The sequence below is a fragment of the Rhinolophus hipposideros genome, assembly GCF_964194185.1.
Source record: "Rhinolophus hipposideros genome assembly, chromosome: 6".
NCBI classification, from domain to species: domain Eukaryota; kingdom Metazoa; phylum Chordata; class Mammalia; order Chiroptera; family Rhinolophidae; genus Rhinolophus; species Rhinolophus hipposideros.
In genome coordinates this window covers 81,713,126-81,731,948 of record NC_138052.1, presented here as the reverse complement: position 1 = coordinate 81,731,948, position 18,823 = coordinate 81,713,126, and the positions used below count along the sequence as shown (strand labels likewise).

The window sequence follows — 18,823 nt, the reverse complement described above, 5'->3', positions numbered from 1 at the left end:
AAATTTACTATGTGGAGGAAGGACCAGTATTTTTCTTCATGCAATGAATATGATAATTTGTCATGCGTAGGAGCATTCACCCATAAAAACTGTTGTAGTTCTACGTTAATAGTGTGATTTGTGTTCCAGCAGTGGTGGTGGTTTTGCTTTTTATAGTCTTAACTTCAATATGCTGCGTAAAATCCAGAGCTTCCAATCACGTTTGTTGTGTGGTCCTTGCTTAGTTAGGACAAGGTACACAATTACAATATTTTTTAGTGAATTTAATTTTACTGGACGATTAGTAACATTATTATGTACAAATAGATTACATAAATATGTGCTCTCTCCATTTACTATTTTATAAGTTAAGAAATATGTATATCTGAGTGTAAAATTTGCTTTTTTTATATTTAGATTGTTTTAGTCAATTTAATTTTCCTTTAAACACCTAATTCCACATTTTGTAAGTTTTATAAGCATTGAGGACTTCAGGATTTGATTTGATTTTAGTTGAAAATGTCATCAACTGTTTAAAATAAGTTTTAAAAAAATCAAATACAAGTTTTTACAGACTACCAAACGATTAATCTTGAGCCTGTGTAATCCGGAGTCTTTCTTAGAAAGTAATCCTGGTAACGTTTCATTTTGACCTTTCCTCTAGACTTGAGATTCTATCAGAAATGACTTGGATTTGAAATCTACTTACCACTGCAGAGGAAAGACCTTGTTGAATTTTATACGCAAAGTCTCGGTGAATGGATACCTCATTCTCGTTTTTTTGATTTCCAAGATCCTGTCCTAATAACACTCTGTGGTCCAGGTGACATTCATCCAGGACATAAGAAGTGTGTCAGCGGGTCTGCCCTTATTCAGATACACACTCCTGCTTTTAGCTGGATTTATCAGTTTACTGTCAAGGGTAGTGCTCCCATTTCCACCAGGTGGAAGGGCTAGCTTCTCTGGAGTGGAGAAGAGTGTTGAATGAATTCCTTTGTTTAGGATCATGTTTCTGAAATTTCTACTGAGATAAATACTAATTATTTGTTTCTCAAAATCCACTATTTTTCATTTTTTCTTACCTGTTTAAGATGCTGTCTTGGGCAGATCGATTTATAAAGGTAATATTTTTATACGCAAGACACATGAGGTAAAGGGAAATAGATAGAGGAATCAGTTTTGAATTTTAGAGAAGTTTTGAGATTTTAGTTTACTAATTCTCTGGTGTATTAATAATTTTGAACTGATAAGATAAAGTGGTCTGTATGAAGAAAAATACCAAAGGAATTAAAAATAATATTTCATAAATTTTTTGTCTTTCTAATATGTTAAGACATGAGGATGTTGAAAATTAACCTCAGAAACAATAAGAAAAATGAAATTAAATTATCTTGTATCTCTTAATTATTGAAACTTCTCAAGAATAAGCACACGATCATTTTATATAATGCTTTAGTAGTATCAGACATGTTTATTCCCTACACAGTGGATGTTACCAGTTCTTAGCTGTATGACTGGTATTCTTCTTAAGGTAATTTAGTTTTAGAACTTGGTTCATTAAAATTATTCTTTAGATTCTGTAATGTGAGGAAAGTTTTATACTGAATTCTCTTCACCATGAATGAAGAGTGACTTCTCAGGAGAAAAACATAATTCAGGTCCTTTTCTTTTCCTTATTTTAAAAATAGGACAAAGAAAACATATTCTAAGCTTTCCAGTTGGTCAGAGGAGGTTATTAAATCTGTGTTAATTTGGAGAGTGAATATTAGGCAGCATGAAATTATTTGTTAGCATTGTTAAACCTGCAAAGTAGTGGTGGTTGTTTCGGTTTTCCTGTCTTTCCTTTTTTTTTTTGTACCTGAAATGGCCTCTTGATAATCCAGTTTGTGTAGAGAGAAGAGCACTGGATGGTGAGTTAGGAGATTCCCTCCTTCTTTATAACTTTTAATTTCTCATTTTTAAACTGAGAGAATTAGATGAGTGATCCTCAAGTTTTCTTCTAGCCCTTAAAATGAATTGTGGCCTTCCTTGTATAAATACTTGTCAAGATTTAAGAAAGGATATCAAGTAATTATTCATCAATATTTTCTGAGCACCATTTATACACTTATCACTGTGCTGGGCTGGTCTGGGTTGGTTTTACCTGTCTGTATGGAGTGGGAGGAGAGGATTCGAAGGAATGCTTTTAAAAGAAAAATGAATGGGCTTAAAGGCAAAAATAAAACAATTTGAATGAGGGTCATTGCTAGAATCATAAAGTGGATAACTACAATTCATTCACTATTTCTTGAGCATCTGTTAATGGGCAAGATTGGTAGGCTTAAGAATACAAGACCTATAGAGATTATAACATACATAGTGCAAAGAAAAACTTACTTGGCTTGTGTGTCTCCTTTCCTCTCACACTACTATAGCATTACTTCTCTCTGATAACAGGTATGTGCATTTTCCACACAACAGACCATTCAGTGACACCAGTTGGGTGCCCTACAATTTAGCTGAATTGTTACATTGTCTGCCTGGAGATAACATCAGCTCTCACAGGTTAAGGGCACCCCCCACCGTACTCCCCTTCAGATGCCAATCTCAAGTCCAGGTTGTGCTTCTAACAGGCTGGCTGTTGTTTGAGCAGCTCACAGAATGCAGGAAAACATTTTACTTACCTGATTACTCGTTCATTATAAAAGGACATAATTTAGGAACAGCAAGCTGGAAGCGAAGCATAGGGCAAGGTATGTGGGAAGGGGTGTGGAGCTTCCATGCCCTCCCTGGGCGTTCTGCTCTTCCAGCACCTGCATGTGTTCACCAGCTGGTAAAGTCTCTGAGCTCTGTCCTTTTGGGTTTCTGCAGAGGCTTCATTACCTAGGCACGATTGTTGAATCATTGGCCATTGGTGACTGATTCAATCTCTAGCAGTACTCCCCTCTTGGAGGTCAGCGGATGGGACTGAAAGTTCCAACCCTCTAATCACAGTTGCTTCCTCTGGCAACCAACATTCTTTGGGGCTCTCCAAAAGTTACTTCATTAACATCAACTCAGGGATGGTTGAAAGAGGCTCCTGATGAACAACAAAAGGCCACCCATTTCACCTTTGTTAGTCTGGAGCTAGTTCAGGAACTGGGAACCTAAATATTATAACATAGATGCCCTTATGGTTCTCATATAGGAAATTATAAGGGTTTTAGGAGCTATGTGCCAGGAACAGTGGACGAAGACCAAATATGCATTTCTTATAAATTACAATATCACGTATAGTCTGTACTTAATAAAAAGTTTTAATGTTTACTTAGGGACAACAGATGAGTTCAAATGCCAGCTCTATCAGCAGCTAAGTATATAACCTTACACAACTTTTGTTTTCTATTTGTTTAATTGACATAAATATAAGAGAACGTTTTTGCAACTGATGAAGCAGTCTGAAAGTGTGTAGGGTAAAACACGGAGGTCTCCCTCTACCCTTTTCCCTCAACTGAAAACTACAAGATCCCTATGCTTTTCAGAGGTATTGTTTGTTTTGTTTAACCTTCCCATCTTTCTTTTATGAATTTATGAAAATACTTGGACATAAACATAAAATTTTAAAAACAAAGGGATTGTGTTACCTTAGAAGTGTCTTGAAGATCTTTTCTTGTTGATATCCATACATATAATTGCTACATAAGATTTTGTAGTATAAATGCTCCTTAGTTAACTGATCCCCACTTGATGAACACTGACTTTTTTCCTAATTTATGCGACTACAAACATTGCTGTGATTAACATTCTTACACATTTGTATTTGCAGGCACATGCATGAATATTTTGTAAGATAAATTACTGGAGGTGCAGTTGCTTTGTGAAAGGGTTTATACATTTAAAATTTGCAAATATTTTATCATATCGTCTTTGTAATACCTGGACTTGATTTGCTAATTTTTTTGTTGTTTGCTTTTTAGCAGTTTTGTATCTTTGATCATAATTGGCAAAGGGCCCTTCATGGATTCCTGTACACACAGTGGGTTGTGATATAGGAAACAGACTTTGAGCTTGGGGAATTGAGTGTTTCTGTAGTAAGCGAAAGTAGGCCTGCTTTTTTTCCACAGGGAGACACTACCACATCTGTCAGAGTTGCTTGCTGCAAACATAGACGTGAGAAACAGCCTGGGTGAAGAGCAGCTAGGGCCTTCCCTTCCTGGTACACCATGCAGGATCACACAGGGCTGCTCAGGACTCCTGGTACATTGTCTGTCTCCCAACATCAGTGTTTACTCTCTAGGTTCATTCAGTATGTAAGCCAGAAACATGTGAATCGTTCTTGTCATCTCCTTCTTGTATTCATTATATCACCGAATCCTGTGAATTTTATGTCTGAACACACACACACACACACACACACACACACACACACACACACACACGTTTTTATTGGGGAACAGTGTGTTTTTCCATGACCCATTAGCTCCATATCAAGTCATTGTTTTCAATCTAGTTGTGGGGGGCGCAGCTCACTGGCCCATGTGGGAATTGAACCGGTGACCTTGGTGTTATGAGCACTGCGCTCTAACCACTGAGCAAACTGGCCCCCCTATGGCTGAAGTATTTTTCAAATAATTCTACTTTTTCTAACACCACCTCCCCAGTCTGTTGTCTTCTACTTAGACTCCTACTTTGGCCTTTTAACTATCTGTTTCCCACACTCCAAGAATGATCTTTTGTTTTTCCCCTTTTTCCACTCCCCCCCCCATTCTGGTTCAAGCCATTGTTTCTTAGTCTAGTTGTGTAGGACACAGCTCCCTGTCCCATGCTGCTATATGGTCGGCAGCTCACGGCAGCTCTCTCCGACTGCCAGCCACTCACGCTGGCCACAGGCTGCTCATGGCAACGCACAACAGCCCCGTGGCTGCCCACGGCAGCCCAGCCCCAGCGAGAGCTGTCATCCACAATCCTAGCTGTAGAGGGCACAGTCCACCAGTCCATGTGGGAATCAAACCTGCGACCCCGGCGCCAGGAGCACGCGCTCCAACCACCCGAATCACTGGGCCAGCCTAAGAATGATCTTTTAAAAGTACAGATGTAGTCATGCCACCAAACTTATGTAAAACATTTTATTGGTTTTCCATTGCTTTTAGCATAGGTATCAAAGTCTTTATCATTGCCAGCAAGACTTTTCATGGTCCGGCTGTTGCCTATTTTTATAGTCTTATCTGTAAATCACTTTCTTCCTTGGTCTCTGCAAGGCAGGTATACTGGCTGTCTTTTAGTTCCTAAATATATTAACGTGGTAATACCTTCTTGCTCCTGATCTTTAAACATTTTATTGTCTCTCCCCTGTCTCTGGGTTTAATTAATTGTCTTTTAGATTTTGTATCTGATATATATATATATTTTTTGCCATTTCTACTGCTACAAACTTTGCTAAATCCACTATGATCTTAATCTTACGTGGATGATAGCCATGTAATTGGTCACTGTGACCCTTTTTTTCCTTCTAAAGTTCTTCTCTACATAGCAGCCAGAGTGATTATTTTAGTGTGAGACATTCCCCTTCCCTGAATTGAGTCTAGTGAGATCTAGTGAGCTTATCTTCTGATGGGAAGAGACAGACAAGATACAAAAATATAAGTGAAATAAATAGGAGGTGAGGGTTTTCAAGTTTAAATATTGTTGTCAGAGATGGTCTCACAAAAAAATGACATGTTAGCAATGACCTGAAATTGGTCAGAGAGTATGTCATACAGTTATTTGGGGAAGAGTTCTCCAGGCACAGGGTCAGCATGTGTGAAGCTTCAGAGATAGAGGCACGCTTGGGGTGTTTGAGGAATAACAGAGGCTCAGTGGCTGGAACGGTGAGTAAGGAGAGAACAGGAGATGAGATCAGGAAGCTAATGGAGGATCGGATTGTTTCTGGCCTTGTAAACCACTACGATACTAAGAATTTGTTTTTATTTAACGTCAGGTTGGAAGATTTTTGTGACTGGAGGGTTTTAATGACATGATCTGACCATTTGTAAAAGGATCACTGGCTGCAGTGTTGAGAATAGACTTACGGAGACTGAAGCAAGGATGTAATCAAGGAGGTGACTTAGAAGTCCATTGTGGTAATCTAGTGAGGTGATGGTATCTTACAGCATGGTAGCAGGAGTGGAGGTGGTGAGAAGTGGTCAGAATTTGGATGCATTTTGCAGGTAGAACTGGTAGAACTTGCATTTTGCATCAAGGGATGTGAGAGCAGAGGCAAGTTTGACTCAAAGGTTTTTGTCGTAAGCGCCTGGACTGATGGATGTTCCATTTACTGAACTGGGAAAACTTGTTGGAGGAGCAGATATCGGAGAATGTGGGTCAGGAACTCAGTTTTGGTCATGTTCAATGTGAAAACTTATTAGGAGTAGACATGCAAGTAGATTGTTAAGTATGTAGTTGAATATTGGAGTCTGGAGTTTGGGGTAGAGGTCTAGGCTGCACATAAATATTTGGAGTTGTCAGTGTACATGTGGATAACAGTGCATATCATGCGATTACCAACGGAGTGACTGCCAATAGAGAGTCCTGGCCCTTCCAGTTCAGAGGCTGGTGAAAGGAGGAGTACCAGCAGAAAACAAAACCAAACCAAACCAAACCTGAGACTGAGCTCTTTATAGAATAGTTCTGCTTATGGGTTTGACTTCATTTCCCTTCATTTTCTGCTTGTGCAAGCTCCAGCCACACTGGTTTTCTGTCCATTGAATATGCTACATTCGTTTCCAACCTAGGACCTTGGCACTTTGCTCTTCCTTTTACTTGGGAGATGCTTTCCTAGACATGGCTGGTTTCCTTTTGTCATTTAGGTCTCAACTCAAAAGCAAGCTCCTCAGAGAGGCTTTTCTTGGTGACCACCATAGCTAAAGAAGCAAGGTGGTTTATACAAAAAGAGTACTCACCCACAAAAATGGTATGCCTGTCAACTTAGGGGCAGTGATTCGTTTTTTTTGCTTTTTTTTTAACTCTACTGCATCTTTTGTGTTTTAATTCCCAATTCCAAATACGTATGTTTTTAGAAACTTCTTTTTAAAGTATAATATATACCTCATAACTCTATATCTTAATGAATTTTTACAAACTGAACTTACCCAGAAGAATAGACAGTACTCTAGAAGCCTTTCTTGTCCATTTTGAGTCACTGCCTGCTATCCCCGTAGGGATAGTTACTATTCTGACTTAACACATTAGATTGGTTTTAGCTGTTTTTATGTACTCTTTTGTATCTGGCTTCTTTTGCTCCAGAGTATACTTGAGTCTGTAGTTACATAGTTCATTCACTCTCCTATGTTTTTGGTTTAGAAAGCTTGAGATTATATTAGATATTACCCTAGGAATCATGACTATTGCTTTTAATCCCCTAGATTCATTTTGTCTGAAGTAAGTTGAAATCAGGTAGTGTGAGTTCTACAACTTTGTTCTTCAATATTTTGTTGCTATTCTAGGTCTTTTGTTTTCCACATTATAGTTCCTTTGCTTTTCTATGTAAATTTCAGAATAGCTTGTCTATTTTTACAAAAAAACCTACTGGAATTTTCACTGGGATTATGTTGGTCTGTTGTGTTGGTCAATATTGACATCTTAACAATATTGAATTTTCCAATTCATGAACATGATATGTCTTTCCATTTGTATAGGATTTCTTTCATAAATGTGTTGTAATTTTTAGCAAATAGAAATTGTACATATTTTGCTAGGTTTATATTTTTTATGTCTTTATGGTACTATTATAATGGTACCAAATTTTAAAAAAACTTTCAGTTTGCATTTATTCACGGTTAGTATATAGATATACAGTTGAAATTGAATGTGCTATATCGACCTTGTATTTTATGACCTTGTTAAAATCTTGTTAGTTTCATTAATTTTTTTAAAAGATTTACTTGGGATATTCTGTACAGTCAATAAAGTCAACTATAAATAGATACAGTTTTATATCTTCCTTTACAATCTCTGTTCCTTTTATGTCTTTTTCTTACCTTGTACTGTCTGGGACTTTCAGTATGATGCTGAATAGGAATGGTGAAAGCAGACACACCTTTGCCTTGTTTTGATAAATAGGAAGAAGGTAATGGGAACAAAATAGTAGTTCCAGTCTTTCAGAATTAAGTGTGATACTAGCTGAGTTTATTTTTGTAGATGGCTTTTCCTCAGGTTGAAGAAGTTCCCTTCTATCCCTAATTTGTTGAGTTAAAATCATGAATGGATGTTGAATGTTTTCTTCTGTATCTGTTAAGAAAATCACATAGTTCTCCTTTATTGTTGATATAGTGAATTATATTGATGGATTTTCAGTCTTTTAAAAAAATTAAGCATCAATTAACAAGTCTTAATTTTTTGACTACTGCTTATTGAATCCCATATCTCCCTATTTAGTTAATATTTTCTCCATAGCTCTTATCGTCACCAGCATACTGTATGTTCTACTTATTTATTTGTATATTCTGTCTATTCCCAGTGAAATGTAAATTTCCTGCTTGCTGCTGTATCTCCAGTCCCTAGAACATTGTCAGGACTAAAGTAGGATTCTATAAATATTTGTTGAATGAGTTTGTTGAATGAGTATTTGTGCTCACAGAGTTTATAGTCTAGGAGGGCAGAGAGAGGTACACAAATAAAAGGTGATACATTTCAGAACTATGAACAAAATTCTTTGGGAGCTCAAGATGGGAGAGATTAAGTTTCTGTAACAGATTTCCTTCCCTTTTTTTCTATCAGATTTAAAAGAAGATATATCTAGAAAAAGCTTATTTAATGATGCAGAAAATAAGAAGAATTCAATAAAAATGTGGTTTAGTCCTCGAAGTAAGAAGGTCAGATACGTTGTGAGTAAAGTTTCAGTGCAAACCCAGCCTCAAATGATAAATGATGGAAATGCTCAACAGGCCTCAGTGTATGAATATGCTTCTTCTGCAAGTCCTCCAGTGGAGGTTTCTGCGAGGGCTAAAAAGGCTTCTACAAGATCTGGGAAAAAAAAACAAAAGGAAACTTTAGCTGAAGTCAACCAAGAATGGAATTTAGAGGCAGAGAAAAAAGATGGTGAACTTGACTCCAAAAAGGAATGTAAGAAAGAGCTGGTATCTTTCTTTAGCCAACCATCTGGTACTGCTGGTTCTCAGCTAAATGGTGAAGTAGACATACTAGCAAGTGGCTCTGTAACAGAATTGGAATGTTTTGGAAGCTTAACCGAAGGCTCTTTACCATTGGCTGAGCAAATAGAGTCTCCAGAAATTGAGAACAGGAATGAAGTAGTGACTCCTGAGAAGAATCTCCATGAAAGTTGTCTTACATCTAAGAAATCCATGCCCTCAAGTCGTACCACAAAACGTGGGCGTTGCAGGAGACGTTCCAGTCCCATTTCTAAGAGAGGTAGAAGCAATATCCTCAGCCCCAGTGGCAATTCAGTTAAGCAAGCAGTGCTCCCAGAAAACATGCCGTTGCCTGCCTGTTCCTCACCACCTTCAAGCAAACTGAAAGTTGGTGACACATTAAAGAGGAAAAATAGTGATGTGTTAGATGAATCCAGTAGCCCTTCACCAGGTGTACCTCCTCCCGCACTGAGCAGCCCAGGTTACAGACGAATGATGTCCAGCTCCTCAGCAATGACGCCCTTATCCAGGAGCCTGATGGCTGTGAAGAGAAATCACAGAGGAGAGACTTTGCTGCACATTGCCTCAATTAAGGTATGCTGCTTACTTTGAAATACAGTTTCAGAATGAGTTTCAGACAATTTCTGCAGGGGTTTGTGAAAAATGAGATTACAAGGGTAATGAACGTAGCACAGGTGTGGTAGTTTTAAAGATTGAACCAGAGAAGCAAAATTCATTGGGACTGCATCTCCACCTCAGAGCAGTGGTCACTGGGCCCAGGGAACGTGACCTAGCAGGAGGAAACCAGTATTTCAGTATTTTAGCTTCCGTTTTGTCAGGTGCTTCCATTTTTGTCTGTTGTATAATGGTTTTGTTCAGTTTTCACCATTTTGTCCGTTGTTCAGTTTATCTATTCTTCTCATGCCTTATGAATACAGACAATTGCCAGGTTATTGCTGGCAACATGTCTTGACGTAGCAAAGAGCTAGGGGCGATGTGAGAGGTGGTGAGCTTCTGTGTATGACACTGCTAGGGGCACTGCCAGAATGGGGAAGGTTGAAAGATGTGATCTGTGCATTTCTCTAGTAGCTGTCAGAAATCTGACTGTCAGAAGTGGCTCCTGTGGCTCACCACAAAGGAGCTTCTCTGCCCTCCAGCCAGCCATTCCTTTTACTGTCCTGTTCAGTGAAGTTAATGCTCTTTGTTGCCTCCACACGTAGGGTATGGCGGTGCTTGTTTTTTGGAACATGGCTGGTTTGTGGAGCTTGAGGTGTGCTTGCTGTGGTTACTCTGAAAGTGACACAGGTACCGCACTCTTGCACCATAGCTTTACAGACTGATGGGTAATTTCTGCAAGCGTTAAGAAAATACGATATGGGAGAGCTCAGTACTAAATTAGGATAGCTTTTATGATCTTTCAGTAAATTCACTGGGAAGTCATTGGGTCTTTTGCATGGATAGAGAACTTTGGGAGGTCTGGAAGGAACCCCTTTGAGGCCCCCAAATGTGACGCCTGTGAGCAAACATCTGGGAAGAAATGGAATAGACACCAGGTGCAGGGATTCCCTACATTTTTGTATGGAGAAAAAGAAGAGCACCAAAATGAGTTTCTCCCAAATGTTAGTGTTTTATTTTTTTCTTTGCTTTATCTTCCAATAAATGATGAATGTAGAATACTTTATATCTGATGTAAGTGAGGGTGGAACCTGCAACCTGACTACGTGCTAGGGATTACACATACTTTTAATAACCTTAATTTTCCGAGTTGGCTCTGTTTACATTTTAGTTTGATTTTTGCAAAGTGTGATTTAAAAATCAGATGGTATTTTTTGTCTCCTTTGTTATATGTAATGTATACATATATGTATAATATATGTGCACATAAGCTACTTTAAATCTTAACATAATGATATTAGTGTTTTACAGACATAAGTAGCTAACATGATAATAATTATATTTTTGTTAATTTTTCCGACTAATACATGAGAACGCAGGCTGCTTTAGTTCCTATGTTTTGCTTTCTGGGAATTCTTTTGAGACAACCACGTAAGCATCCATTTAACACTGGTAGAGAATTTTTCTTTTAACCACAAGAATAATTTATCTTTATTAATAAGGATCTCTAGGACCTAAAGTCTAGGTCGTGGTTTGGCTAATGCTTAGGGAAATTAGAGTAAATATTTTGAACCTTGCAGGCCAAATATTCTCTATAACAGCTATTCACCTGTGTTGTCCTAGTGCAGAAGCAGCCACAGACAGTATGTAAACCAGTACAACTTTACATACAAAATCAGATGTCTGGCCCACAGGCCATAGTTTGCCTACCCTGGCATAGGCCGTGAAAAAAGCCACAGTAGCCTCTTAAGACAGAACTTTTCACCTTATGAATTATTCAGATACATTCATTAATGCTGCCAATTCTGTCACGTCTTCTTTTCTCAGCCTCTTAATTCTTTCCTCTGCATCCTTCCCTTTTCCCTTCTGGCCCTTTATACCTAACCTTCAAAATCTAGCTCACATCCACCTAGTTAGTAAGTCTTTTTCAGAATTCCCAGAGTTAGTTTCTTCTCTGTGGTGACATTATTATTATGTTTGCGCTTACATTCTTTTAGCTTTCTATGTATTATATGACTCCTCAGTTAGTGTGTTGTTATCTGGAGTATATTCCTCATTTAAAATTTAATTTCAAAGCAGGAATAATAACCTCGCATTTCACAAATAAAAATTAGAGTGTTTATAGTGGAAAGCCTCACTCCTCTTTCTGCCCCAGCCACCCTATTGGTGACAAGCCCTTCCTGTTCACCTCTTTTTAAATTTTCTTTGTATCTTTTGTGAATTTCTTTATGCAAATATAAGCACATGTTTTCCATATTAATATACAACTTTCTGTACATTTTTATAGTAGCATAGCTTCCCATGAATTTTTATTATGTGACTAGTTCCTTACTGAAGGAAGCCTGCTCTTCATTCTTTTACTTTTGTAAACAGTATGGCCGTAAGCAATCTTTGGTTCATATGTAAGCAGGTGTATTTTTAAGATAAATTCCTAGAAGTGGGAATTTTGGATTAATGTAAAGCATCTGTTATCTTATTTATCTTGGCAGTAGAAGGCCCTTATTAAATATCCAAACTGCCTAAATATTCAGGCTGCCGGAATGTAGACATTTACTATATCAGCAGATACTGGTGGGGCTATCAGTTCTCAAATTCTTTTTCCCTTAGGATTTTGGGCGTATAATCTAGCCAACTAGTTTTTGAACATTTAGCTCCATTTGAATGCAAACTCTACACACAGTTCTTCAGTACCTTATTTATACTTTTATTTCACTACATAATTGCAAGCAGAATATTCATTCCCATGGCGACTGGGATGTTGTGAACATTCTCATTTAACCAGAATGTTCGTCGAGAGTCAGTAGGTTCTTTATTCCCCATGTTTCTTTCCATTTGAACATGGATGTCACCTGTGGTTAAAAGGCTACTGAGAACATTGCATTATAAATTGGAGATTTTATGCCTTATGCCTAAGTAGAAACTAAGATAAACGCTTGTATTGTTTATTCTTTTGATTTGATGAAAAAAAAAAAGACCTTAGTATTTGACATTTCTTTAGACAGAAAATGTTGATCTGTTCCTCTATGTCACCTTTGCTGGAGAATTTATAGGTGCTGGGAAAAACCTTCCCAAAGTTTTCTGGTTAGATTTTTAAAGTGGTAACGATTACTCATAATTCATGCCACAGCGGTGAAGGTGTTATGAAATACAAGAATGGCTTAAAGTTGGCGTGTCATAGGATGTATTTGTTATGCAGACATAATAGATAATATTTTGAAGACACAAAGAAGGCGTGACGTGCTTAACATAACAAAGGTGATGACTGATCTGGGTAGAGAGAAAATCCCTTGTGAGGAGTCTCCTTCAGGGTTTGACTTCAGAATTCATTATACTTAAGGGGGTCATGTTATATTGTGTGTAAAGTCATGCGATTCCATGTCCTTCATTCTAGCTTCCTGAGAAAGAAGCAAAGGACTCAGAAACAAACTGTCATCTGTGGTATTTTCAAAACTTTAATTTCTAGCGTACCTCTTAGAATTAGTATTCCTTTTCCCTCTGTCACCCACCACCTTTGTAATATCAGTAACTTACTGTCACAGTGACGAGGTTGTCAGAAGCATCTGTGAAATTAATTTATTCAGTAAACTGACTAAGAAGCCAGGGAAGTGTTTAATATATTTTAGAGCTCCATTCCAGGTGACTAAATTTTTTTTTTTTTTAATGACATCTAGTTGCTAAAAAGAGAAGTTTTAGGTACTTGTTCAGATCATTTATGTGGAAAAGCTTAACCGTGTTGAGTGACTCCTTATTATTGCACTTGATTGTAATGGACTATGCTGTTTTTATAAAGATGTTTATTAATAACATTTAGGAAGAGCTAACCTTTATTATAAGGAAAAATGTGTGTGTGTGTGTGTGTGTGTGTGTGTGTGTGTGTGTGTGTGTTTTGGAAAGTTAATTTATATTATAGTGCTCACGAATGTGAGAAGCATCTTTCCTTTGAATGTAAGCTTAGCAAAAAGAAAATTCCATGTATCACACATGCTTCCTTATTTTCAGCTTTTAAGGTATTACTTCAAAATACCCAATCCATTTATAATTTCTTATAAGCCTTGGTAAATACTTTCCTTAGATAATTTCTTTTTTCTTGCTGTGGTTTAAAAAAAAAAAATCGCAATATTTTTCTAAGTTGTGAAGAGCCTAAAAGTGAGTGCTTATTGCTCAGAAAATATTCTGCTACAGAAAAAAAGTAATTTAAAGAAATGAGAAGCAGAAGTTAATTTATTTCCTGGAAACTTCATATTGGTTCAAGCTTACTCAGTTACTGTGGATCCTAATTATCATAATTTTATTTATGTGCATGACATTAAATTTACTTAAAGTAGGATGAAAATATGACAAACTTTTAAGTACCAGGGAAGAGAAAGCAGATTGAGTATAAAAAGCAAACAGTTTTCAAATCCGCTGTACATTTCAGCAAAGTCTAGAGGTGGAATCTTTGATTATATGAGGGGGTGACATGAAAGAAAAATACCTCCGTGTAGCAGCCTTACAAGAAAGTCTGCTTTTAGTCTCTACATTGTCACTTTATTCGTATGTGACTATCCCCGTGACTCTTCCATTCCACGATTGTGTTTATATTATTTTATGGGCTTCTTTAGGTGAACAGATTTTGTGATTGCCATGTAAAATTAGAATGAGGAGATTTTTGAGGAAGTTTTTCTGTGTACTTTTTGTGTTTATTTTCGTGTTGAAGGCTGGGAATGTGTGTGGTTCTGGCAGTTCATCTGCCCTTATATTCGTGCGATTGTTTTAAATTCAAAATTGTATCTTGACAGATGTTCCTGAGCTTATTTGGAAGTGGCTTGAATATAGAGCAAAAGTTGCTAACTACATGTTAACTTGCACAAGAGGTATATAATTCGCACCCCTCAGGAACTATGGGAAATGTTTTCTATTCAAACTGGAGTATTTGATTTGCAACCTATATAATGCTTAGTTTTTAGGCCCATTGAATATTTAAGGTCATTTTGTTAATTTAGGAACATAGAAAAATATATGTCATGAGAGTATGTGGATGTGATTTTTAGAAAACTAAGTAAGCTACCATTTTAAGATACTCAGTATTTAAAAGGTGGCCCAAAACAATCAAATAAAAGCAAATGTTAACTGTATTGAGAGAACTTAATGACTTCTACATTATCAGCCAACAGAAGAAAACTCATTTCAAAAAAGTGTTGGGGCTGGGAGTGGGAGAGATTTCCTTTTCCTTAAAAAAGTGCTCACAAAACACAATATAGTCATAAGTAATTTTTGTCAAACGTAACTTTTTTTATTCAGCCTTTTTCAGAGAAAGGTCTGTTCATTATTTTTGGAAAGAATAAGCCTTGCTTCTGCTTAGAAAAATATCTTTGAGCAAATAAGGGTATATAAACTCAATGACTATTAAGGATAAATAGAGTAAGAGCCCCTAAGACAACAGCGTTTGGCAATTTTAACACTGGTTTCACTGAACAGTTCTATTGGCTTTAATATTGTTTTAAACAATACTCAGAAATCATTTTCATGTATGTTCAAAAAGGATGTTTTTCACAAATGAAATGATGACTTCAAGAACTTTATTATAATCAAATAATCTTTGGCTCGTGTCTTTTATTTGGTATTTTGCTACTGATTTTGATATAGGTTGCTAATAGCAGAGATTTTGTGCACTGTATTCAAGGACGGACCACCTGACTTCCATGGCCACACAACATTCATACATACGTAATTTATCGTTTAGTAACTCATGATCAGTCGGCATAAGAGAAGAGATTTAAGTTTTATCTTGTAGAAACAGAATCTTTAAAGAAAATCTGAATGTCTTATTTTTTTCCCTCGATTTTTAATTTCTTTTCTGCTTTTTCATTGTTCTATTAGGGCGACGTACCTTCTGTTGAATACCTTTTACAAAATGGAAGTGACCCAAATGTTAAGGACCATGCTGGATGGACACCATTGGTAGTTTTCTGTTTGTTTGTTTTTCATTCCCATTCTCTTTATGTTTTATAGTTAACGATTATGTAGTTGTCTGTATATCATCTTTTTTTTTTCCCCATCTAGCTTTTCAGTTGTGACAGGCATGAGATGAGCTACCTTTTGACAGACGGCGTTTAGATTTAGGAAACCATTTATACCATGTTGCTGAATTTAGCAAATGTGTGGAGAGGTGACTGCTACAGCCGACACCAAGCTCCATTCTGCAGCATTGTGTGTCATTGCAAATATTTTGGGGAACAAAGAGAGGTCAGAGGAACTGGGTTAGGAATGTGTCACAAGGCAGTGATTCTTCCTGAGGATCTGTCTCAGCCTCTTTTATACACTCTATCCAACTGCAGATATGTAGGCGTAGAAATCTTTGCTTCATCATTTATTTTTAAAAGTCTTTGCTTATTATCACTAAAATGCAGTGTGAAGAATAGTCTGGAAAAAGAATGGCACAAATACATGAGAATATGTGCTTTGTGGGCTACTCAGCACCATAAGCATGTGATTTGAATGAAGCCGTAGACATGTCAACAGTTGAGTGGGTGCCCTCATTCTGTGAGCTGGAAATTCACAGGAATTGGGAGATTCTCATTAGGCCGGGTGCAAAAAAAAGTGGTTTAAAGTTGTATATAATGAGTTCTCCTTGCCAAATTTTAAGCAGGAGAGCTTAGCCTAGATCAGAGTCTTTGCTGTTTGGACTCTGCAGGCTGGCTAACATTTTCAAAGAAAGGTTAATTTTCTTTTAAGCCACTGCGGCAACTGTAGTGGAAGTCGGTGAGTGATTTAGAGGACCTGATGCCTCATTTGGATTCCTTTCTCCTAGAAGTAAACCTACAGATATTTAGTGTGGTCTGACCTATTGCAAATTGAATAGATGTGTTTAGAAAGTACAATATGCCATAGATTTGTTAGAATACGACCGAGTGGCATTGTCAGCAGTTCATTAAATGTAAGGAATGCTTTGCACGTGAGACGTCTTTGAACACTCCATTGCTACCAGTTATGTCACTCGTTCAGTAAGCTCTCTTGAATACCTACTCCATATCATTTCTGTTATCATTGACACCAGCCGCACAGTAATCTGTAGTTTCAGCAAATAAGGAGGCTCAGGCTCATCTTGTAAATACTCTATGATATTTGCTCCATTGGGTGGCTAGGCCAGTGAAGCACTTAGCTTAAGGCTAAGCACCTGATTTACTGGATTCTCTGCAGCCTTGGAGAATTTCAGATTTTGTGCATGATCTGGTTAAATACTTCCTAAGTTGTTTTTTTTTCTTGTTTTAAATTTCTTATTGTAGAATAATTTAGGAACAATAATTGCTTTAAAGCTACATTTTATTCTGAAAGAGCACTTGGCCCAAGGCTCAAATGAAACCATGAATTATGTAGATCTTGATCACACGTATCTTATCACCAGTTATTAATAGTGGCTTTTACTCTATCAGCAGCTCATGGTCTGTATTGAGTATTTAGGTAAGAACCGATTTACTCACTGAGGTTCATGTTTGATTTTCTCAAGTGCTGTTTTATGGTGCTATCCATCGCTCTTCGCCATCACTCTTCTCACTCCTTTTCTCTTTATTTACTTAGCACGAAGCCTGCAGTCATGGGCACCTGCAGGTGGTGGAGTTGCTGCTGCAGCACCACGCGCTGGTGAACACCACCGGGTATCAGAACGACTCGCCACTCCACGATGCCGTCAAGAACAGGCACGTGGATATAGTCAGGCTGCTGCTTTGCCATGGCGCCTCCAGGAATGCCGTGTAAGTCGTAGTTCCATGGAGAAACGTTTTTCACTGACTTGTATTCCTCACTCCAGACCTGGGATGAAGCAAAGACCGTATTATTGTCCAAGTCGATGGCTCTGGTGGCTCTCTTGCTTCCTACAACTAAAGTCAGATCTGACCGTAAATTCTGGATTTAAAAATCAGCCATCATGCCCCTTGCCTTGATGATGCTTATCTATTCGAGGGTGATAAGCCCTTTTAATTCAGAAATAGTTGTCCAATTTATTTTGGAAGATTTGACCTTCTGGACAACTTCAGTTCATTTTTATATTCTGTAATTGATTTGTGCTTATTAATAAGAAAACAACTAGTTACACAGAACTACCTATTTTATAGGTAGTTCCTATAAAGGTGCTTCCCAGTACCTTAAGAGTTGTTTTAAATATTCCAGTCCTTTTCTGTTTTTTTTTTCTGCATATTTAGCATTGCAACAGTTAAAATACAAGAATTCAGATGTTACAGGCAAGGACAGTTGAATTATTTCTTAGAGTTTTCATATCATTCAAACGAAGCTCTGGATAAACTGTTTTGCAGTGACAGAACACAGAGACACGTTAGTGAATGCTGGTGGCTGCATTTTAAGTTGTTATTGTAGAGTGTTGAGCAAGTGCTGTGTATGGATTTTGTGTCTTTAATTTATTAACTTGGTTCATGTCTCCTTATATATTATTTTGTTTTTTTTTTTTCAGTTAATGAGGTAGTTGAAATAAAAATGCTAAGAATCACCTGTGTGTGCCCCTCTCACCCCCATGGCTTCTGTAGGTTTCGAAGGAACCCCACAAAAAGTAAGCCTGCTTATTCTGGTTGCAGAGGCAAATAAGAATTACAAATGAAGAGCTTCTAGGTTATAATTTTTTATAGGTAACTATATAACATAATTGATAAACAGGTCAATAATGCAAGAATGTACTATACCTTGATGCAGTTACTGGTCTTAGTAAGGTGTTTAATATACTTCATTTCCCATTAAATGTGATTAGATAATTGGCACAAACGCAGGAGATACATATTCTGTTTTTTTCCCCGCTGCTTTTACACACACGCACTCGCATTACATTAGTGCCGTGTATATATGTGTGTGTATATATATATATATATATATATATATATATATATACGTATATATATACACCTAACAGATACGACCCTCCTGGGGGTGTAGCAAGCCATTTGATAAAGCAAATGGTTGCTTGGGTCAGGTGAAACTGAGTAGTTTTTATCCTTGGGTTCTTAAATCAGCCATGACTATTTTAATGAATGGGGTACTCGTCAGGGCGTGAAGGAATCCAGCATTTATTTGTGACTCCATTATTGACTTTATAGCCTCAAGCAGGTTAATTTCTGTGCCTTGGTATCCTCACCTATAAAACATGGGTGATGCCTGCTGCTTTT

The 18,823-nt window shown here is 37.3% G+C and overlaps 1 protein-coding gene across 1 annotated transcript in view; it reads left to right on the top strand.

Moving 5' to 3' along the window:
* The window catches only part of BARD1 (BRCA1 associated RING domain 1), a 72,887-nt gene that overhangs the window by 22,906 nt on the left and 31,158 nt on the right, over positions 1-18,823 (top strand). Inside the window, exons 4-6 of the mRNA XM_081051800.1 lie at positions 8,692-9,656; positions 15,537-15,617; positions 17,235-17,407. Coding sequence (XP_080907926.1) covers positions 8,692-9,656; positions 15,537-15,617; positions 17,235-17,407 — 1,219 coding nt within the window. The remainder of the gene's footprint in view (positions 1-8,691; positions 9,657-15,536; positions 15,618-17,234; positions 17,408-18,823) is intronic.